Source organism: Plectropomus leopardus, chromosome 1 (assembly GCF_026936395.1).
Source record: "Plectropomus leopardus strain MGB_pleo_1.0 chromosome 1, ASM2693639v1, whole genome shotgun sequence".
Taxonomy (NCBI): Eukaryota; Metazoa; Chordata; class Actinopteri; order Perciformes; family Serranidae; genus Plectropomus; species Plectropomus leopardus.
The window spans coordinates 4,902,268-4,926,659 of record NC_142176.1 but is presented as its reverse complement, the minus strand read 5'-3'; the positions used below and the strand labels follow the sequence as shown (position 1 = coordinate 4,926,659).

The 24,392-nt window shown below is 37.2% G+C and overlaps 2 protein-coding genes and 1 long non-coding RNA gene across 3 annotated transcripts in view; 1 reads left to right on the top strand and 2 right to left on the bottom strand.

The window, feature by feature from the left end:
* Window positions 1–138: 138 nt before the first annotated feature.
* LOC121944599 (cellular retinoic acid-binding protein 1) lies at window positions 139–13,433 on the bottom strand. Its single transcript, XM_042488448.2, has 4 exons — window positions 13,261–13,433; window positions 10,715–10,893; window positions 10,392–10,505; window positions 139–419 (listed from the first exon to the last, which is right to left on the bottom strand). Exons 1-4 carry the CDS (start codon window positions 13,328–13,330, stop codon window positions 369–371), a joined length of 414 nt encoding a protein of 137 aa, XP_042344382.1. The 5' UTR covers window positions 13,331–13,433; the 3' UTR covers window positions 139–368.
* Window positions 923–24,392, top strand: part of LOC148190343 (uncharacterized) — a 60,815-nt gene continuing 37,345 nt past the window's right edge. The window contains exons 1-3 of the long non-coding RNA XR_015778652.1: window positions 923–1,862; window positions 14,802–14,861; window positions 19,834–20,052. This is a non-coding gene — a long non-coding RNA (uncharacterized LOC148190343). The remainder of the gene's footprint in view (window positions 1,863–14,801; window positions 14,862–19,833; window positions 20,053–24,392) is intronic.
* Window positions 16,549–23,815, bottom strand: slc25a44b (solute carrier family 25 member 44b). Its single transcript, XM_042490449.2, has 4 exons — window positions 23,567–23,815; window positions 21,726–22,394; window positions 20,875–21,002; window positions 16,549–20,032 (listed from the first exon to the last, which is right to left on the bottom strand). The coding sequence occupies exons 2-4, from the start codon at window positions 22,351–22,353 to the stop codon at window positions 19,841–19,843; spliced, it is 948 nt and encodes a 315-aa protein (XP_042346383.1). The 5' UTR covers window positions 22,354–22,394; window positions 23,567–23,815; the 3' UTR covers window positions 16,549–19,840.

Below are 24,392 nucleotides of genomic sequence, written 5' to 3'. Positions count from 1 at the left end.
TCATGAATTCAAGGAAACATGGTGAGTAACTGATAAAAAATATATAATTTGGGGGTAAAATATTCCTTCCATTTTGCTACTTTTTCGTCTTTATAACTGTTCCAATATCTGAAGCATAAATTCAACAATACAACAAAAAAGACTTCACAGTTTGATTGTTTAATTTCCAATGCTAGAAAAATTATATACAAAAAGGGGGAGTGAAGCAGAAATATCCGACTGAAACTGTGATTTTATGAAGATGTGAAACGTTACATGTCAAAACAGATAATTTCAGACGTCCACATTTTCATGTGATTTTTCTCACGCTGACGGTTCAGACACTGGGACGCTATTTTGTGGAGGAAACTCGAACTTGTGGACTTCTGCTACGCTCGAACGTAGATCCTCGTACACACCACATCATCGGCCCCGAAGGTCTGAAACGAGATTGAACAAGAGTTCAAAGGTTATCAAGTTTTTCTTTGACACTCAGTGCATCGTCATCAAAATTAAAAACACGTTTTCGTTCTGCAAACATCAGACAACATTCTCTTACATTTCTCTCATATTTTCTCTAATATTTCTTTTAAGAGAAAATATAAAAGAAATCAACTCCAGATGCAGCAAACGTTTAAAACCCTTAGAGACTGTTTGGTATATTTTACGTGCTTTTCATTTTTCATTTTTTGATACATTTCGTCGTGTTCATGTATACAGCATGGATTTTGGTAAGATTGTGTATTTTTGTTTAAAATGGGAGTTTCCAGCTCAGCTCCTACAGTAACTCTAAAATACACTGTGAAACAAAATTGTTATGTTCATGCTGTTAAGTGCAAAACATACGCCACTGAAACCCATTCAAACTGACATTTTTGATCCTACAGCCATCAACCATAAAACTATTTTCATTTTATTATTTTGGGGAATAGATCATTTTTACCATTTTTCCACCTGGAGAAAATACATATTTCCACAAAGTGCACTTTCACAATCAGTGTTGATGCAAATCATTGACATATCCCAGGCTATGATGTAAAAAAAAATTACTTTGCATGTGGTATATTGAAAATATCCCATTTTTTCCATCTTTCAGTAGCATCATGACAAAACCTGGCATTTGTCTCACATCATAAATGTAAGGTGCAGAGAGTGAAACCCTCCTTTTACTCCTGCAGAAAGGAATCTGAGTCCTATCAGAACATCATAGGTCATACAATATAAAAGCTGTGAAGACTATGAATCTGTGCTTAAAATTAAATGTCTTAATTTAACTTTAATATATACTTTATCTTTATTTATCATATATATATTAATCTTATTTCTCTTTTTTCAGTTTGTTTTTGTGTCAATTATTTTTTATTAACCCCTGGCATTGCATGTTTTTTTTCCCTTTCTGTTACTGTTTCTACCTTGTATTTTTCAAGCTTAATTGAATAATTAAAAAAAAAACGAATTAATTTTTTTATGCAGGGAGAGGATGAATGAATGGAAATGAAAGGAGGCAGGGTTGTGTTTATATCGTATGTCGTGTCACTTTAAACAGACCATGGATGTATTATAGTGACATGTGACAGCCAATGGTGTCTGGCTGTGAAGAGAGGATTTTAAAAGCTTCATTTTCCCGCCCGTCCTTCCTATTGGCTGTTTGGCTGTCGGTGGGCGGCGCTTACACAGCTGCGCAGCCTGTGATAGGCTGCTGGTTTAGGGAGGTGATTCAGAGCAGGTGTGTGGTTGCAGGTGAGCAGAGCAGTTTCTAAACGACACCAGGAAGACGGACTGTGGACTTTCTCCCTTTTTACCTTTAAAATGTAATTTCACGTCGTTGTCGGCGTGTTTAATGGAGACTGCGGGGAGCGCGCTGATTGGTGTTTCTGCGACAGGTAAGCCCACATCACTCACCTTCAGTCTGGCAGCTCACTCTCTGCTGATATCAGATATCCAATTACATGGAAGTGAATAACGCTTATTTTTCAAAGAATTTTAATCAGTTTTATCATTGTTTTAGGCCTAAAATGACTCTCATTCTCCAGTTACAAACACATGTAGCCTGTACACAGAATAAGGAAATGTGAAAACGAGCATTTCATCACCTAAAATGCCCATCATATTTCCGGCCTTTTGTTAAATTTTGCCAAATTTCAAAGTGGTGGCTGGTCCTGAATCACAAACGCTCAGCTAGCTACAGATCCCAAATCCAAGACAGGAGAAGTCTCAGAGGAAAATGGAGAATTTAATCGTGCATGGACAGATCTGTTCATTTTTACCACCAACACTGCAAAATTCATGTACCAAAAAAGAATAAATAGTGGTAAAACATATTAATGAATGCTCATATAGACCCAGTGATAATATTGATAGGCCAATTTTGATTTAATGGGTTGTGTAACCTTCATTTAAATATCAAAAATGACTCTTTTGATAGTAAAGGTTGCTGCTCTGGCTGAATAATAACCCTCAGTAACAGTACTGACTGCTCGGGGTCGTGTTTTTTAAGTGACACTATCGATGTACAGATGTCCGTGAACAGATGTGAGTAAAAGGTGGTGGTAAAAAAGCGGTAAAAATACTCTCAGTATAGTGTACACTTAAACTGTAAAAATCTGCTCTGCTGCTGCCTCGTCCACAGCAGTACGCTGTTTGGTTTGTGTCTGGACCTCATACAACCTCACTTTAAAAAATCACAACTATCCCATTAAATTATCAAAAATAAATGCTCTCTTTGTACACTTTTATGTTCCTCTCAATGATATATTATTATAGAAAAATATTTTTTTCTGTTTTTATCACTAATGAATCCATGTAATCCTGCATTCATGTGATGTCCGGAGGTCATAGTTTCCGAGTTTGTTGTTTTTGTTTTGTGCTTTTGAGTTTGGAAAGTGGGAACATAGAAGCTACAAAAGGTTTTAAAGCTACGAGCTTTTAAACGAGGCTGATAGCTGTTGTGTATCATCCGTTCATTCATTATTCAATTCATCTCGAAAACTAATAAACAAAAAAACTAGTGAGAATTTTGTTTATTTGTTTTTATGTATTAAGCAAATATTGAGAAAAAAACGACATTTGTTTACTCGTTATCTGCTTAAAAGTCAAACTCAAATAGACAAGGAAACAAAAACAACAAGTCAAATTTAAATTGTTCTTTATTTTTATTTTCTTATTTCTGATGTTTCTTTCTGCTGCGGCTGCGCGCTTCACGCACGCGCCGTCAGAAGAGTAACGCTCAGAGTGAAGGACGCGCCGCCGTCCGCTCTCATTGTTTGTCCATGTTTGTCGCTGGTGTCCGCCTGCTCTCATTCTCCATCGGTGTCTCCACCGGTGTCTCCGAATGTCCGCTCCACTCTCATTCTCCATCAGTGTCCGCTCCGCTCTTATTCTGCGTCTGTGTCCCCTGTCAGTGTCCCCCGCTGGTGTCCGCTCCGCTCTTATTCCCCACCTATGTCCCTGCCGCTGTCCCCGCCCGTGTCCGCTCCGCTCTCATTCTCCGCCGGTGTGTTTCCAATTTCCAATCTTGCCCAGGACACCAAAATGTGTAGAGCCGTCTCTGGTTGTAGCCACTTTAAAAACGTCTGCAGTCTCAGTGTAATTGGACGCTGTGTGTCAAACCTCTTTTAGGATTTTAGAGGGTTAACACGTCAGAATTTTATTTCTTCAAACAATATTCTAAATTTGTCATATTCTCTTTTTTAAAAAAACATTTCTCGCACTAATTGCCTAAACCGCTAATATAACGATAATTTGACACAGCTGCTGTTCAGAGAAAGAGACAAAAACTGAAACACCGGACGCTCCGGGTTAGGGGGTGGAAGTGTCCGAGAGCAAAGATTTATGGGAGTCCCAGGGGTGTGCAGCGCGGCGGGACGAGGGGAGGGGGGGCGTGGTGAAAAATGGAGCCGAGGCGACTCCATCTGGCACGTGGCGCGATGCCGAGGGAGACATTACCGGAGGTAACACCAGGGTCCATTGGCATTTTCCAACAGCATGATCAATGAGACCAATTAAAGGACACACACACACACACAGAAAGTAGCCATACAGGACTAAATTAATCTTTAAAAAATCAATATCTATTGGTTTAAAATGTGAAGGAAGTATATGAGGCTCCTCGCATGGTAAAGCAGAAGAGGAGTTTTTATTCTCAAGCGTTTATCGTCTTCTTTTTATTGCAGCCTTCTCCAAACGGTCTTTAAAGTCCACCCTGTGAGATCACAGTGAGTCACCACATGTTGTCTTCATTAAGCCCCACATCCATCCATCCATCTCACCCTGAGAGCCTCCTCTCCTCATCTGCTGCACGCTGCTTTTATTCCACTTTATGTGCTTTTCTTAGTGTTTGTGCTGAGGGATCGATCACAGTCCTCGGAGAACGCGGAGCAGAAGGCGCTCGTGTTTTACGTCTCCAGTAGAAACTCAGCGAAACTCAACTTGGTCATTAAAATAAACAATTATGTTTATCAGTAAAAATGAATTGAGTTCAACGTTTCAAAGGCAATGGAGCCTCGTTAAATACACATTCAGTTGAATGACTTTCTAACATTTGCGGTGCACGTTGTTGTACTTGCAGATAGGTGGCAGGATCAGCTGTGTGTGACTCTAATAGATAATGAAGCGTATTGTTCTATCTGGTCTTTATTCGATGTAGATGTGTGCCACCACGCTGCAAACATGTTTATTCCTGCAGTGAAGTTTGGCATTTTAACATGGAGGTCTATGGGGATTAACCCTTTGAAACCTGGAATGTCATCGGTTTCCCTGTGCTGCATTCAGGAGCCGTTCACATGCATTTAAATGCTTTAAACCTGAGTAAATTAACCTAATTTCTTAAAAAAAAACATGAGGAAAAAGACAATGGCAACTTCGCAAATTGCAAGAAATTAGGAAAAGGTGATAAGAAAATTACCAGAAAATTGGTTTTGAGAGAGAGAGAGAGTAATGATTAGAAGTTATTAATGAAAAAGTCCAGATCAGTATATTTATAACAATAATTATTATTAACAGTTTAATCTATATATTCACATGTTTTTTATTTTTTATCATAATAATCACCTTTTTTTCTTTTTTGTTAAATTTCAGGCAATTTTCTTGTAACTAACTGGAATGACGTCAGTTTCCTTGTGCTGCGTTCAGAGAGAAATTATTAAAAATTATAAATAATAAACTGAAAATGTCCAGAAAACTATATTATTATTATTATTATTATTATTATTATTATTATATTATTATTATTATTATTGATAAAAAAATTTTGTGTTTTTTTTTTTTATTTAAATCATTTTAACATTTGGGTTTTTTTTGTTAAATTTCAGATCATTTTCTTGTAACTGGTAACATTTAAAGGGTTTACTCTGTTTTGGAGCAACCCTCAAGTGGCCATTGAAGAAACTGCAGCTTTTATCATCAGCGTTGGTTTCATTGTTCAGCCTCAGAAGTTGCCGCTTGAAACTTTTGTTAACCTGAGCAAAGTGGCTTTATTTCAAAAACACCAAGAGAAACCAATGAAAGAAGAGATGACCTAAACATTAGCATGAAATTTGTTTAAAAAAATTAAATTAACTCAAAATTATTTTTTAAGTAAAAAAAAAAAGAATTAGTAAAGCAGCAAATGACATGTGAAAAGTCCTTAAATATTTAGATTAATTCTGTATTTTTTTTCTATCAAATTTTTAAAATGCAACGTTACATTTATAAAAATAGTTTTCCTTAGCTTTTTTAATTTTTCCCCAGAAGTTTTTCCTCAGTTTTTTAAAAACTATTTTCTAAATCTACTAATTTCTTGCACTTTGTGGAACAATTCTAGCCAAGTGTCTCACTGCCTTTTCTCCGTGTTTTTAAAAGAAATTGCACCAATTTGCTCAGAGGTCAAAGGTTAAAATTAAAAGGCATCTGGAAGCAAAACAAGACAAGTGATGTTAGTCCTGGTTTCAAAGGGTTAACAAGCTATAGAAACTTTAAAACTAGACACTTATATATTTATCACATAGATTACTGAGGTATGTGGACATCTACTGACGTCATCCTCCAGATCACGACTAAAATATTTTGGTCTGTTTTGCTTCACAGCAAAATATCTCCGCCTCAACACCACTCAGATTTCAAAATCTAAACGATGCATTTAATTGAGGTGTAAAATGAGGGGACTTTTTGTTGAAGTGATAGAGCAGCGGGGAATATGTCTGACCTCTCCTGTGATCTTTTCTTTGAAAATAAAATTCCAATGATTCAACTCCACATACCGATCAGATTACAGCCTATCGCTCCGGCACGGACGCACAGACGTCCACACCCTCATCGTGAATAAAAACAGATTTGGTCAAAGTTCCCAGTTTGAAAACCTACACAGAGTCCAAATTGCGGCCCTCTCTCTGATTGCCGCTCTGCAGAGGTGAGTCACAGTCAGTAAAGTAATCCACATCACAGCCAAACTGGACTCTGCTTTGTTGTCCATCTGGCCCATAAATCCGAAAAGGCCCAGATGTTGACAGAAAAAAAGAAACGGCTTTGTCTCAGTGATCTGGAATTGCCGGGAAATGCTGGGAGTGTTTCTGATAAATGCAAGGTCACGATGTGTAGTCTAATAACAAACGTATGGCAGTGAAATGTTAATCTAGAATTCAAAGGAGTGCATTAAGTTTCCCTGCGGAGCCCCTGAAAGCAACAAACGACTCACTCACTTCCAGCCTTTTGTGCATTAAAAAAAGTAGCTTTGTCTGACTTCTGGTTCACATTTCAGAAAACCTCTCTGTTATTATCTTTATCTCTTTATTTGTCCTCGACGGGAACAAAAAAAAGCCCCAAAACTACAGGGCTCGGATTTTAAAGTTGTGTAAGTAACAGCAAAAAATTCTCCACATTCGCCTTTAAAACGTAATTAAAAAGAGGTGTGAATTATTCAAAGTCACTTTTTTAAACACATTTTTTGGGGAGCAGTATTTGCAAACTTTATCAGATTTTTGTCTTTCGTTAAAAAATATATATTAAACATAATGTCACTGTCAAATAAATGTATAGACATGTTTAGAAATAACATTTAACATTTAGATATAACATTTAACGTTTATTGAACATGTAACGCTTAGCTATAACATTTAACCTATTTATTTAACATATAACATTTAGATATAATATTTAACATATTTATTGAAATTATAATTTCTCAGTTTTGAGATCAATAAAGTATATCTAGCTATTTATCTATATAACAGAGATATAATGTTTAACACATTTGTTGAAAATATATAATTTTGATATAACATTTAACATATTTATTGAACATATAACATTGAAATATAACATTTAACATTTAGATTAAATGCTTAACATTTAGATATAATATTTAACATTTAGATTTAACAATAAGCATCTCTGTTTAACAATTAACATTTAGATTAATATTAGACACTTTTATTTGACACTGACATTATCTTTTAATGTATATATTTTAAAAGTCTAAATGTGATTTAAAAAGTGCAAATTCAGACCTCTTTTTAATTATGTTTTAGAGCTAAATGCTGAGAAATGCTGCTGTTACTTTCAGAGTGAACAACTCTACAATCTGCGCCCCATAAAAAACACAGTGCATCATGAGATTGTGCGGCCTCACAGATGCAGGCGTGTTTATCCACACCCAAATTTGGCGAACAAAGGAAATACAAGAAATGAATGATGTCTCTAAATGGCCTCGGGAGTTCAGGACATTTCCAAGCAACTACGTAGTATTTTTGGAAAAAATATTGACCGTATCGTTTCACATTTCCACATCTGCTGTCATCACATAGTTGCGGCCTCGCTCGACCATCTGTCTTATTCTAGTTTGAGCTTCTTCTAATCGAGAAATTAGCTTAATTTGCTTTCTGAGATGATCAATAACACTTTAGTGTCTGTGTGGAAAATGTGAAGATATACATCTTTCCTGCTTGCACAAAACCTTTTTTAGTTTGTTTTTTAATTGCACTTTATCTATTGACTATTTCTTTATACATTTTAGTCTGTTTTTACTACTTATTTATTATTTAGCTTTACCTTTCATTAACAGTTCGAGCATTTTACGTATTTATCTTTTATTATTACTATTATCATTTTATCTATCAATTTGTTTATTTTATTTATTTATTTATTATTTTTCTATTTATAGGTTTTATTCCACCTCAACTTGGTTGCGTCCTCGTTTCCTGATTTTAATGAGCGCTCCCGTTTTTTAGTGCTTTAAATATTTCTCCTTAATTAAGTCTCGTTTTTATTCATGTGTTTCTTGATTAATAAAGTATTTTTTTGGTGAGGTAATGGTAAAAATGTCCCAAAATTTCAAACTGATGTCTTTAAATGTCTTTTGAAAACAACAATCCAACAATCTGTTGTTCAACAATCCAAAAGCTAAGGATATTTAGTTAACTACCATAGGGGATTAAGAAAACCAGAAAATATTCACATCTGCTTGAAAAATCACTGCTGCTGGTCGGTGGGTTTCGTTGCCTTTGGACGGAGCCATGCTCGCCGTTTCCTCTGCTCATAGGCTTTATGCTAAGCTAAGCTAACTGCTGGTTGTAGCTTCATATGTTCACGTGCTACTTCGAAAAATTCTGTTTACCATATTTACGAGTTGCGAGCACACGAACGGCCCTCCAAAGTCGTAATTACGAGTGGGAAATTGGAAAATGTCGATGATACCCGAGTTGCTGAGTTGTCATTTGCGTGACGTTTCAGAGCAGCAGAAATGGCGGAAAGCACGTAAAGTTTCGACAACTGACGGTAAAAAATATGATATTTTGTTCCTAGTAGCTCTGACTTACTTTTAGTAGTTGCACATTTTAGTATATGGCTCTGTTAGCTGTAGCAAGCAAACAAAATTTTAACTATTAAACATGCCAGGCGATTATACTAACACTGATAACGTTACGTTATAACGTGAGTTGCAGAATTGACGTCATAAATGCATAAACATGGCGGGAAAAGTCAATGTTTGGTTCACGGTGAGAAACCTTTTTGTTTATTGATGTATTAAATATCAATTTTTGATCACATGTAAGGTGTAATATGGTATTAATGTTAACTGCTGTCCATTTATAGTGACCTAGATCAAGTCTAAAAAAATCTAATATATAAAACATACAAAATATATATATATATATATATATATATATATATATATATATATATATATATATATATATATATATATATATATATATAAAAAAAATATATATAAACTGGAAACAGCCATCAGCTTCTGGTTTAAACGCTCTTAGCACATCAACACAACAAAGTCGGAAGAACGACTTCCCAACTCGGAGACTATGACCCTCTGACATCACATGAATGAACCAGTATTTACCGTGCAGGTATTAACCCCTTCACATCAGCACATGCTAAACTATTGGTGCTTTTCATTTGCACTAGGATGTATTCATTTCTGAGTTCCCAGAGGAAAATTTCAATGTGGACTCCCCCTTAAGTCCAATTAGCTAGAAGAGATTATTAGATGTTATCAAAAACAGGAGAAGGTGTCCAGAAAACTTTATTTAATATTCTCTTAATCATATATTTTAAATTATGTGACTGAAAAATGAAAAAAAAACAACAACACATTTTTAGCACTTTCTTCATGTCATTTTCTTGTTTTTTTCTTTATTTTTTATTTTCTTTTATTTTTCTTTCTTTTTGTGCTTATTTTCGTGCAGTTTTATTGTAACTCTTAATTTATTGCTATTTTGGGGTGTCATTTCTTGTTTTGTTTTTTTCTTTATTTTTTATTTTATTATTTTTGACTTTTCTTTCTTTTTGTGCTTATTCACAGGCAATTTTTGTACATCTTAATTTCTTGCTATTTTGGGGGGTTATTTCTTGTTTGGTTTTTTCTTTATTTTTTCTTATATTTTTATTTTATTTTACTTTTCTTTCTTTTGTGCTTATTTTCAGGCAATTTTATTGTAATATTTATTGCCATTTCTTGTTAAGTTGCTCATAGCCCTTCTTTGAATGTTTTTAAAAGAATTTTTGAATTTGCTCTAGAGTCACTCACTTGTTTCTTACTGTCAAAAAAAAAAAGATGTAGAGACAGGAAATGGCTCATGTGGTTAAAGAGTGCGACCTCCAAATGTGACACCTCATCCCACTTTGCAGAACATCTGTTCATTGATCTGCTGAGAGACTTTAGACGATATAAAGGGAGTCATTGTGCAAACATGCTTCGGACTGATGGGACGATAGCGTTTGGGAGCCAAAACTTCATAGAAGAGAACTTTTTACCTTTTTTTTTTTTAGGCAGACAAACAAAATTATTCTGGGGAGACACACACGGACCCATAAAAGCACTTTGTACAAAAGATTGATGTGAGTTTAGGCTGCATGCGGCACATTTTTTTCTGCTTTCTCACCGTATTTCTGCTTAAAGTAAACTTTAAAAAACTGCTCACCAGTATGATTTCGTCCCCGCTGAGTTCTCGGGTCCAGAAGGTCTTTGGGCCGTTCCCGCTCAGAAGAGTCTGTTTGCAGTAAATCTTGTTTTCTGTCTCCCAAGTGGCCAGGCTCTGTGGAGAAGCAGCACTTTATTGAGGTTTTCTGCGTTTATCTCCTTGAGTTTCACCTGGCCAACAGGACGTCGGCAGTAAAGCAAAGTGATAGACGAGAGGTCGATGGGAACCGAGTGTTTATCTCTTTTGTCGTCTGTCTTCAAGGGAAGAATTACAGTTTATTTAGTGCATTTTTACAGTCTGTCATCTATGTTTGATGAGATTACCTTACACTTTCTGCCATCTACAGTCTCCTCATTGAACTCCTCTCCGATTTGGAAGTTGATTTCCGTGGTGCGGACTGTGGTAGAGGTCTTGATGTAGAATTGCTCGCCAGTCTGCTTTATCTCCACTTGGGGCTTCGAAGCAGCCGCCACAGCTACCTTTCTCAGCATCTTGTTCACACCTGAACATGAAGCAAGGTTGATGAGTCTGTCAAGTATAACGACCCGATGTACAAAATAGGGCTGAGTATCCTTTAAAAAATTACCATAGGGCTGGGCAATAGAAAGATATTATATCACAATATTATATATATATATATATATCATCTTAGATACTGGATATTGTATCGCGATATGGTATAAATTGTGTTTTTTTCAGATTTTAACCCTTTGATACCTGGATTGACATCAGTTTTCTTGTGCTGCGATCAGACGGCTTTCACAAGTATTTAAATTTTTGAACTCTGAGCAAATTTGTTTAATTTCTTTCGAAAACACAGGGGAAAAGGCAATGAGCAACTTAGCAAAAATGTCCTGCAAATTGCAAGACATTAGTAGATTTAGACATTTTTTTTTAAAAGAAAGATAGGGAAAAACTATTCAGCCCATACATACCAATATTAGGACCTTTACCAAAAGAGTACTTAATTCGATACCCATAATGTAAATGGATCGTTGTGTAGTGCAGACATACTCCATCAAATACACTCCATCAAATACACCACACCACAGACTGCTGCAGGAGTGTGAGCTCCACAAGGGCACTGATAGTCCACTGGCCGCTCACAACATGGATATATTAAGAGACCTCAATACAACATTCGAGGCAGGACGCTATTTATTTCTATGAAAGTTGCTCAGTGGTGCATGAAGCCAAATTGTGTTATTTCTGCATTATGGGGCCCGTAGATGCACACTACAGACTATTGATAACCAAGCAGCTAACTTCCAGTTTAACACTCCACTAACTTGAATTGGGGATGAAATTATTTCGTCTTGCAGCTCTTCTTGACTTTCAAAACATTTTTGGACGAAATGGATCAAATCCCTATAGTGAAACAAATCATTTTTCAGGGTTTTGATGCTCAAAAAAATGTACCTACTGATTTACAGATGTCTCTTTCACGATGTAAGTCAATGGGAAAAAGTCTTTTTGGGCATCATGGCACCACTCGACGAATAAATTCCACTTTTGGCCACTATGAAATTTAACTTCAAAGCCTGGTGCACTTTGTGAGGATTTGACACACAGTGACAGGGCTAACTGTTAGCATCACATGGCAAATGTTACCTACCTAAGAGCCATTTTTCAGCAGACCCTCCACATCCAGAGCATTGAAAAAAACACTTTTTATTACATTTTATTTTACATGAAAGTGCTCTGTTCAGTGTTTTGACCTCAGCAGATAATTTGGCTCCCAGTAAAAAACTCACTCAACAATGAACACTGGAGGAATTCGAACCAGGAGACATTTCAGTTGGTCACAATCTGCAGTCCTCACCACTAGATGTCACTAAATCCCCCTAAATCTTACACACTGGACCTTCAAAGCTATCAAGTACTTACAGTACAAAACAGCTTTTCCCTAACCTATAACCACAAAGTATGCAACCTACTTTCCCCATATTTAATCATCTGACACTGAGGTGTGTCACTTCACATTTTCTGTCTGCCTCTGGCGCCAAAAAAAAAACCCAGCCTTTGTCAGACATCAAACTCAGCTTTTTTTGCCAGAGGAATGCATCCAGGTAGAGTTATCTACAGTGAAAACAGATTTTACAGTATTGGTTTTCATATATTTTAAATGAAAGATTCTCCAGCAGCTGCAACTGAGATTGTTATCAGCAGATGCTGCAAATATGGAGGGTGCAGTGACAAGGTGATGAGGGGGAGGAATGCTGCTTTGTTTAGCTTCTCCTGTAGATCATGATAGATTCTGTCCTCCCAATGAGTGGAAAAGCTATTAACCCTCTCTGTCACACAGTTACAGTGCAAACAATCAGACGAGAGAGCGCTGCAGTCTGTTTCCCGTCCCATCACTCAAACGCAGCCAGTTTCTCGTCTCATACTGTAATTAAAACCAGTTCCACTTCGAAACAAGCAGTGTCACATTGGTCTCCTGTGAGCAATTTTTGCATATTAAAAACAATTAAAACTGAAGCTACTTCTGTGCTGTAAAAAAGCCCAAATTACAGACATTTGATTGATGGAAAAGCTTTAATTTTAGCTTTTTTTGGGTGTAAATTTAATCATATTTGCCTGTAACCACATGATGCCTCTATTGTATATGCATTTTCTCTGATTGGTGCCTCCATTGTAATGCATTTTATGCCTTTTTGCAGTTTTTTACATTAAAAAACCAAAAACTATTCACTTGATATCAGTCGACTCTGCATGCATTTCAAAATAAACCTTAATTACAGTCTATTTTTTTTGTATTTCAGTGCTTTAAAAATACATTTTTCTTCTTCAGTCACTGTAATTTTAAGAAATCCTCTTAATAAATTATATTTAATACATTGGGGAAAAAGTCAGTAATTTTCCTCACCCAGGGCTTTTAGCAGCTCCTCGAAATTCTCGCTGCTTTTCATTTTCCAGTTGCCTGCAAAATTGGGCATTTTTCTTGAGGGGTTTTGAGCGTGTCTCAGCCTTTCGTCTCCTGTCGTCTGTCTCCTGTCGTCTGTCTCCTCTGCTCCCTTTTCTTCCCTCCTGTGCTCCCTCCCTCTCTCCTCCCTGTGTGCAATGATCCCACACAGCAGACCAAGCCCCTTTTACCTCAGCCTCCTCTCCCACACACACACACACACACACACACACACACACACACACACACACACACACACACACACACACAGGGTGTCTCATCAGATGTGACTAAGGTTTAGGGGAACCTAATGGTGTATTTATAGAAATAAAAGTTCATTTAACCCTTTGAAATCTGAGCAAAATAGGCTGGTTTCTTTCGAAAACATGTGAAAGCATGGGCAGAAGGCAATGAGCAACTTATCAAGAAATGTCCCTAAAATTAGCAAAAAAAAATGTATCCTTTTAAACAAACAAAAAACTAAATGAAAAATAAAAATAAATAGGAAAATGATCTTTAAAAAGGGCTAAAAAATTAATAAAATAAAAACAAAATTTTATATTTAAAAAATAATTGTAATATAATTATTTTAAGTATTGCAAATAACGTTTTCTGGATTTTCTCCTTTTTTGATATCTAATAACCTCCCCACATCTGATTTACAATTCTTTTTTTCTTCACTTATTACCTTTTTATTTTTATTTTTTGCACATTGCTGGACATTTCTTGCCAAGTTGCTCATTGCCTTTCCCTGAAGTTTTCAAAAGAAATGACCAATTTTCTTTCATCCAGTTTCTAAAAGGTTAATTATATGTATTTATTTATATCTTTCATTTTGTCACAGACGTCTTCTCGGCACTTACAGTTGAATATATGGAGGATTTTGGGCTTCATTTAAAGGGGTCCATTCATTCAAATTTCCCTAAATTTACCTCCAGTTTTATGTGGTCATGCAGATAGTTTTGGTTTTGCGATGTCTGTCTGGTGTTCAAAAAAATCTTTTTTTTCCACAGAAACTGTTGGAGAAATCAGTAGACCGCTGAAATCGGTCACAGCATTTTTATAGGGATTCTTTCTTTGTAACACAGTAGTCCCAATAAAAGCCTTCCACAGCTTTAATGGGAAACACGGTGCTGCAGATGTTTTTAGTCATTTGTGACTATTTTAAGCCCTATAAACAAAATTCCATTCACCTTTGTCATGGAAAGTAGGAGAGGGGACGATAAACGACAAGTATTTGCCCAGACTTGAGAAAATAACACCTAAATTATCTGCATGTCAGGATACCACAAGTTTTCTCTTTTGTTTTGGTGCATTTCTTTTTTTATGAGTTTTCAAAATGTAAAATTGTATAAAATAATATACAAAATCAGCATTTGTAGAAAGGAAGAAAAACACCTCCTTCTTTCACAAACCCATTAATTTTCCCTTCTCACTCAAATTTATAGATATACTTCAATTATATATATTTATTTGTAAAAGTATCGTTTTTTTTCCTTTAACAGATGTCCCCTTGGTGCCCACCCAGCTGAATATTTGGAGCAGTTTGGACCTCAACTTAAAGGGTAAGTCGCCCTCAAAAACATATTTTATTACTGACCTTGGTTTTGAAAAAATTAAAAAAAATTAAAAATTCAACAGCAACATATTTTTTCCCAGACAAGATGTTGGAGTTTTAATCATTTTTGACTGGTTTGAGAGCCTTAAAAAAATGCCATGACCTTTGTCATAGGAGGTTGAGGAGGAAATAACAAATGACAGATATTTGTCCATTTTTGAGCAAATAACACCTAAATAACGTGCATGTCTCGACTCATAGAGCCCCGCCCCTAAATATGCATATTTTTCAGCCCTGATAAAATGTAGACAGGTGTGTTATATAAAAATTCACCCTTGTACAGTTATCACAAATATTAAAATCAGCTATAGATACCAAGACCAGTTTTTGTACCAGGCTTAATTTTTGTTGTAAAGTTGGGAATTTTAACACGGAGGTCTATGAGGATTGACTTTGTTTTAGAGCCTCAAGTGGCCCTTAGAGGAAATGCAGTTTTTGGCACTTATGCGTCATTTTTCGGCCTTTGAGGCTGCAGCTTGGTATGGAGAGGAAAAAACAATTACAGCAACCAAAAACTGTTTCAGGGTACATTTCGGCACATGAGCATTGTTTTAAAACAGACCTTTAAAAAATGTAAAGCTTTCCTTATAAAGATGAAATATTGTGTTAATGCACCTACAGATAATGACAGCTCCTTTCTAAAATATTTTTTTTTGTCCTTTGCTGCTTTTCAAATCACAAAATTTTGGCTAAAATTGAAAATAGGATTACATAACACCCTCTCTTCAATGCAATTCCCATTCAAATCCTCACAGTGCTTTGACTGTCCCACCTTTTATCCCGCACACACACACACACACACACACACACACACACACACACACACACACACACACACACACACACACACACACACACACACACACACACTTGCACGTCTACCACCGTCACATCCCCTGAGAGCGAGAGGCCCTTCCTCTCACCCCGGCCCAGTTAGATTTGTTTCCTGTGCGACAGCCCCTCATCCATCTTTTTGACAAAGTGCCTTCCAGACAGCGGCTGATAATTAATGTATAGAGCAGAGCGGGGAGCACTCCGTCATCCCACCATGAAGTGTCAGCTGCACCAGGCCGCCCTGTTTCTCTCATTCATCAGGAGATTCGTCTGCCTGAGTTTATCTCCAAAAGAGAAAGTGAGGGAAAAGTTAAAGGATTCATGACGAGCATGAAGGGAAAATATGGGATGTGAAGCATTTTTCTGCCGCCATTTGTCACCGTATTCATAAAAAGTCCGACTTTAAACATTTATCTCCGTTACTTCTGATATTTTATGGCTTTTAAATGTTTAATCTGACTTTAAATCCTGCTTTAAAAGGGCACTGTTTCACTTGATGTAGATATAAATGGCTCATTCTGAGGTAATGAAATAAGGTGATAATAAAGTAATAAAATCATATGAATATTATGGTCAATTTCTGCCAAAAAAATGCCCCAAAACCTACACACTGGAACTTTTAATAAACATTTTCTGCAAAATCCCTGCGTCAAAACTCGGGTTAAAGTAATCATACTTTTGAAGTGACCACAGATGTGGCTTAACAGAAAATCTACAAGTCAAACTGTTTAAAATTCAAGCGTTACCGATGGAAAAAACAGCTTATTGTGCACAGCGAACCAGTAAAAACACAAACTGACTTGATGTTTTATTGTTTTATTAACCAAAGAGATGAACAAAGACACACTGAGACGACACGAGATGTAAAATGTATCGACAACAGGAGACTGATCTCTGACATTATCACACTTTGAGTTACTCAAAGTTGTGCAAAGAAAATGAATAATTAAAATCCCAGACTGCAGTCACTTATCACAGCAGTTTGCACTGATTCCCTGAAGAAGTGAATCTGTTTCATACGTCGTTGTTTAACACATCTCGGCAGGCCTGAGCAGATTTATTTATCTTCGGAAAACATTAGGAAATGTTATGGCTTCATTTGAACAAGCTCAGCTTTAGAAAACCGCCTTTAATCAAACCAAAACAACCCTTTACCATTCACGGTGACAACTTCTAACGTCTCATGTAACTAATTTTTTATAACAGATCAAATTTTATTTTCACCTCTCCTAAAAAGCCTTTTGAATAACAAAAAAGTTAGAAAAGCAACAAACTGAATGAGCCAAAATACTCAACATTATAAAACAAATGAAACGTAATTTAGAAGCCGGGACTCCTCTGTGGTCATAATCCCAAAACAACGTGAAGAAAATAAATTACTGTATCAATGCATTTTTTAAGACATTATGTACACCATTTACAAGAAATATACAATCACATCTTGTGCTGAAAAGGATAAAACATTATTGCACTCAGACATTTACAGTCACGAGGGAAACAGCGTTTCTGCGTACTGTCCTTCAGTCGTTCACTTCACAGTTTTTGACTGAAATATGTAAATTATTCACAACTCAAAGGTACATAACAGTACAGCAAATCATTTATTAACTGCAATATTTACTATAATGCCAGAGAGACATCATACTTACAGAAATGCTGACAAAATATAGTACTGTTTTGTGTGAATTTAAGTCATTTATTTTGACTCAGTTTGTGCAGAGTACAAGACGACTGTAAATTAAATACGCCTACAGCAGAGGCTGCCATGATCGGACCGTCCAGGATGTCGCAAACGCAAAAATTAACGTAAATTTAGTCAATTTTACTTAAAAACAGATCAAATTGTATTTCATTGTCGAGCTGCGTGAAGCCCATCGATTCCCTCAGCCGTCATCTCTGTTTTTATCATGAGACTGCAGCTCTGTTCCTGTGACAGACTCACAGCGACAGAGCTAACTGTGAGCATCACACAGGTAACGTTACCCAGCGGTTATTTAAGGGATAGTTCAGGATTTTTGAAGTGGCGCTGCATGAGATACTTGTGCACAGTCAGTGTGTCTGTGTTTGCAGAAACAAACCCCACATGGGTTAATCAAAATGTTATTTTCGCCTCAAGAAATCAAGATCCGTCTAAGGGGCCGTTTACACGGTAACAATTCTTGCATGAAACATTAAACTTTTGTTGCGGTTTGGTCTTTCGTTCACACAATAATGGCGTTTTGGAGCCTGAAAACACAAAATTTTGAAACCGGGATCAGAGTGTTTTCAGTTGTTTTTGCAGATCCTTGTACACGAGGATTGTTTTCACACTGTCATCATATGAACACTGATTTTTTTTAACGCAAAGAAAAGACTTTTCCACTGTTAGTAGGGCCGCTCTTGTCTAAATGTGGCCTAAGTGGGGGCTACATTTAGAGTACTTTCACCGCTTTACCTCGCCATCGCACAACCTTTTTCCTTTGGCGCTACATTTCTCATCCGCCAAAAAGTGCTGTTAGCGTCTGTTATGCGTCGAAATAAAACTTCATATACAAACTCTCTCAACACAGCATCGACTTAAACTGATGCTGGATCTTTTAGATAGGCCTTTTTAAAGGTGGCTTCAACATCAACCCCTCTATACAGCAGCGTAATACTGAGCTGTCGAGTGCGCAGCTCTGTTTCTGCAAACCGGGAGCGCACTGACCACCAGCTACTGTAATACACTGACTACACACAAGTATCTCATGTGGCCCCGCTTCAAAAATCCACAACTATCTCTTTAAACTGAGCCACTGTGGTGTCCGTGTTAACGGTACAGTATCGAGTTTTTTCAGTCATGTATTTGTGTTAGCCCACCATGATTTTTGATTTTATGATTTTATGTTTTTGGAGTTGGGCTGTTCATTAGGAGCGCTATAGGAATATATACCGTTCCGTTATTCATGACACCACACTGTCGGAGGGCAACGCGTACTCTGTGCAGTGATGGAGCAGCAGAGTGTCGGACAAAAAAAAAAAAACTGCTCCTCTCGTCCATCGATCCCATCAGCTCTCATCAGATCGACAAATCAATATCCAATCCACGGCTAAAACTCCTCATACTGCTGCTGAGGGAAAAAAGTACTCATGAAGAGCTCCACCTGCGTTCACAAACCCGCAACAACGTCCAAATTTAGAAAGGGGACACAGAATGACAAGAGAGGGACACACATGAAATAAAAAAACGTGATCAGCCAATTCTCCAATTCAAAAACAATTTATCGAAATCTCAGAATCTATGACACCGTCACAGCTTTTTTTTGCAAATTTCACTTGCGGTCGCAATGTCATTGTAAAAAAAGAAAAAAAACCCACCTTTAAACATTGAAACATGCAGAACTTTTTTTCCCCAAAGGCTGCCTTGAAATCAGTCATTTCAGCCCACAACAATCCCAAAACAGCCTGCGAGATCCTGGATGGTACACAAATTCTACTGTTCTTCTCGCACACATTCAGTAAAAACAAAAGCAGATCTTTTGTCGTGATCACACTATGAAGGCAGCAATTTAAAAAAGGCCAAGGGAGAGGAACTAGACACAAAAACCAATTTAACGAGTCAAAAGGAAATCACCACCTGGAAAAGATTTGTTTACTGCTGACGTGAACATCATAAGTTAAAGGATCTTTCTCCGAAACCTGATCGAAACCTTTCTTTGATGAACCATCTGATAGTTTATCAACCATCGATTCCACTTTTCTCGTCTGCAGAGATGCGTGAACGTGACTGTAGAGCGTGCAAAAGTTTGCATCGATTTGTCTGCATCTTCCAGTGTTAAAACATTTTATTACCAACTTTTAATTTTAATTGCACTAAAAGCATCAACCCTGTTAAGCAGCGATATGAACTGCAAACCTTAATGGCCAGGTATTTAATCTGCGACTAACATGTTGGTATAAACAAATGTCCGGTTTCTCGTACACAGGTAATGTGTGTTTAAAATGGCCTGATTCCATTTTGTTCCCCAAGTTGTTATTTAAAACAAACCTTTTCTTTCATCCAGTGTCCTCACAGAAAGTCTAATTTGGGGCTAAAATGGCACGTGGTCCATTTGTTGTCTCTGCAGGTGTCTTCTACCAGTGTCTCGAGTCCACCAGCTCCGGTCGCAGACTCAGCTTTTTTAGCGTCTCGTAGCCGACCACCATGACGATGGCAGTGGGTGTGGATGAGATGATGCGTGCCGACAGTCCTTTGGTCATTCCCCAGCAGCCCTCCTCTTTGATCAGCTGCCTGAACGTCTCGATGACTGAGGTCCTCCCTTCAACCTAAACAAAGCACACATACGGTGAGTGTTGTGTTATTAGAAACCACGAACCAGAGTCAAAGCCTGGCCTAGAGCTTAACGATACATACTGAATTATTTGTTTTATGTCTGATTTTTGTTTTTACGTGATACGTAAAATGTCTACCGGGGCTGCACGATATTGCGATTACGATATGGGTCACGATTTCACTGGGATTGGAAATTTTTTAGGGGTTGAAACAATATGTGAATTGGTACTGAACAGTTTGGTTTTCGGTTTGGTACACACGATGTACCAAAAAGTAGGTTGAATTATCCTGTTATATTTGCAAAATAAAACCAAAATGGGAATTTTTTGAACCATTACACCCCTTTAAATTCTGCGTTAATTACTTCTATTAACATTTCAGATTAATGAGGTGGTAAATGTGTTTATGTTTAGCTTCTCCAAGACATTATTCCTATCAATTAATACTCAATATTTACTCATTTTGGTGGTCTTCTTCAAAGCATAACTAGTAAACTGTTATTCAGCAGAACGCGTAACTAGAGCACGACTTGTGCTCTCTTACACTGGACAGAAAAAGGTTCCCTGATATGTAAAGATACGCACACACCAGAGGAGTGATATGATCATTTAAAAGACATGCAATCATATAAAACACAGCTGATTAATTATTAACATTTATTGTCGGCTCATAAAAATCCTTTAAACATAATGGACTGTGCACTTCAAAGCACTTTTCTGACAGCTTTCTCCACACGCACTGAAGAAACAAAATGCATGTTTTTCTTATGAATTAAGCATAAAAAACACATCGCCACATGAAAGCTGTTGAATTATACTGACAGATGTGTAGTTACCTGCACTCTGGCTCTGACCACGTCCATTGGGTTGGTGACAGTCGAGGCAGTAGCGGCGGCCAGAGGTCCGGCCATGGCTTGTAGAATCAGATGAGGGCAGTCACTGGGAGCCAGTTTAGAGAGTTGCTCTGCAGAACGTCACACATGCAGAAACTTATTTACCAAACTGCTAAAACTAGAGGAATTCATTCTCACTGCAGATGTATAAATGCACTGGGAAAATTTACAAATGTAAGACATGCCAAAACAAGCTCAGGGTTTTAACTCCTTTGTGACTTTGGCAGATTGGCTGGATTTGTGCCAAAAACACGGGGAGAGGGCCAAGAGCAATCTAATAAGAAACGGCCCAAAAATAAGCCTGAAATTTAAGAACATCTACTAGAAAATTGCCTGAAAATAAGATTACTAAAACAAAACAAATTAAAAAAAAAAAGGAAAATAAGTAAGAATGACTTTAAGAAAGATGTTATTTAAAAATGTTTTTTTTTTTCTATAACATAACTTTACTTTTTTTTAATTATAAGAGTGATTGTTTTCTGGACTTTTCCCCCAGTTTTTTTGTAATATCTAATAACCCTCCCAAGCTATTTACTTGTCGCTTTTTGTACATTTTTTTGCTATTTGCCAGACATTTTTTGCTGAGTTGCTCATTGTCCTTTTCCCCTAAATTTTTAAAAGAAATCAAATCAATATTCTCAGATTTCAGAGGTTTAAATGTTTGTGAAAGGCGTCCGAATGCAGCACAACAAAACTGATGTCGATGCAGATGTTAAAGGTTTAACAGAAGGTACAACCGATTCAGTACTTTCTTATTCTTTGTAGTTTAGAAAACATTATTTTCAGTCGCTTACCAGCATAAAAATGATAGAAAGGCCACCACACAGCGCTGTTGGGGATATAAGTGAGTAGAGAAGCCACATATCCTCTGTAGAAACCCCGAAAACCATCAGCAGCAAAAATCTGAGCCATAATGTTCCTGGTTTGGCCGAACACTTTTTTGGACTTTCCAGCCGCGGCGTTTGAACTCAGTCGAAAGCGTGTGAGGTGCTCCCCTTGGCCCTGCATCATCAGCTGCTGAGAGACGACGTCTATTGGAACAGTGATGCTCTGAGCGACCAGGGAGGCCGAGCCGCCCGCCACCAGTGATTTGACGGTGTTGTCGTCAGAATACTGGGAGACGTACTTCCTCACCAGCTCGTAGGTGGTGATGTAAGCCTGGCCTGAGATGAGCGTGAAGGTGTTGACCATAAATCCGCGATAAAGCCCTCGAATGCCCTCCGTCCGCAGGATCTTGAAGAAGGCGTCAAAGGTGCCGCTGTAGAGCGACTTCCCCCGCTGCACCTGAAGCAGAGTGCGGATGAGAGTGGCCGGGTAGACGGTGGCCCGGATGCTCATCGTCATGAACACCCCGAAAGAGTAGAACTTCCTTTTGTCGAGGTCCTCCCACTCGATGATCTGGATGTTCCTTTTCTGCTGCATCCTGCCGGCTGTAGGCGGCCCCTCATCAGACTGATTCCTGCCTGACGACACAAACAACAACAGTACAGTCAGTAAACTAGTGTTTACTTAGACTGAAAGATCATTTTTGACCTTGGAAAGTGTAGTTTGACATCTCAGTGAAAACTAAAATATATATTTTCCAATGAAAACATGAGCTGCAGCTGAGTAGTACATTTTTTCCCTCGGCTTATCAATGTAAGAGTCAGAAGGAAAGAGAGCGTATCCTTGTGCCCTATAGTTTCCTAAATACTTCTCCTGAAAAAACACTGAATTACTTGTGGTAAAAAGTATGTAAAGGGAAACTACACCCATTTTCAAACTATAATATCATATGTCACATTTATATGGTCTAAGACTGTCCAAAAATATAAGAAAAAAATAATCAGCTCTCCCCCAAAGCCTCAGGGAGCTATTTTTATTTATTCAGTTTTATTTAAATTTTTACTTAACTATAAAAAAAAAAAAAGCTGGAAACTTGCTATATATGATGTTTCAGTTTTGATTGAACACTTGTTAAAGAAAAGTTTTATGTTGGAGTTTGATATATTCTGATTCTCTAAATATTGCAATAGTTTTTCATTTTTTATTGTAAATACATATTAGGTTCAAATATTGTTTATCAGTCACATTAACTACTAATGATCGATATCTGCCCTAAAAAAAAGCGATATTAATCAACCCCTAATAAGAGCTCAGTCCTCTACAGTGATGCACCAACTCCTGACAACACTGATCATTTCTTTCATTGTATGAAATTAGTTATTAATTCTTCTTGAGCGATGATATTGATCTGCAGTTACTTACAAGTGAGAGTTCAAAGGTCATGTTTCAAGACAACAAGCTGAAACTACCTGATCCGATGAAACAGTTTTGGTAAAACCAGTGAAACATGTCGGTGTTATAAACGCGTTCTCACAAATGTCGCTTTTCTTTGTCACCCAGTATGTAAACACATTAACCAGCAACACCAGTTTGACCCCAGCGGCGTTAACTGGTCAGAGGACACTGTGTCCCCGAGCTGCTGTGAGACCAACATAAAGATGCATGTGTGTGTAAACTAACAACACTTTACAAAATACGCCAAAATGAACTCCGCGTGTTTAATAGATGTCGTCAGCTGCTGGAAATGTTAGTTTACGTGTTAGCTAACGCTGAGCTAGCACTGGCGTTAGCATCGTTAGCGAGCACTCACCTCTCCGGACAGATGTTTATTTTAGGCTCATGTCAGCGTCGGTCAGACTTTAGACATCGTGTCAACAGCTGATTAAAAATATTAAAATATGAGTATCTTCATTCGGGTTCTTGCTGATGTTATAACGACGTAATAGTTAGCTGCCTCCTGGCTAGTGAGCTAACTTCCTGTTCCCATTCAAACGGCATGCTGCTGAAACAACCAATGACACGGCAGAGTTTCTTCTTCTACTCCTTCCGGCTCTTCTTCTTCTTCTTCTTCTTCTACTGCCGACTGACCACCGCACACCTGGAGGGAAACGTCATAGACGTCTGAGGAGAAACACGCGTCTTAAATTCATCAGATAAGTGTTGTATTTCAGTACATTTACACAACTGTTGCACTAAAGTACGATTTTCACGAAATTATAGAAACGTCCTAAAATCCAAGAAATCACCTGAAATCCGAGAAATGTCCTAAAATCCTTAAACCGTCCTACAATCCTGGAAACGTCCTAAAATCAGAGAAACGTCCTAAAATCAGAGAAACGTCCTAAAATCGTAAAACTGTAATAAAATCTCAGACAAGTCCTACAATCTGAGACACGTCCTAAAATTGTAGAAATGTCCTGAAATCTGAGAAATGTCCAAAAATCTGAAAAATGTGCTTTTTTTTCTCTTTTTTTATGGTTTGATACTGTTTATCACTTTAGGGTTTTGTGATTAACCTAAGTGTGTTTTAATTATTTAAGCAATTATTTTAATTTCATTTCACATTTTAACTTTTCACTTTCATAATTTATATATATATATATATATATATATATATATATGTGTGTGTGTGTGTG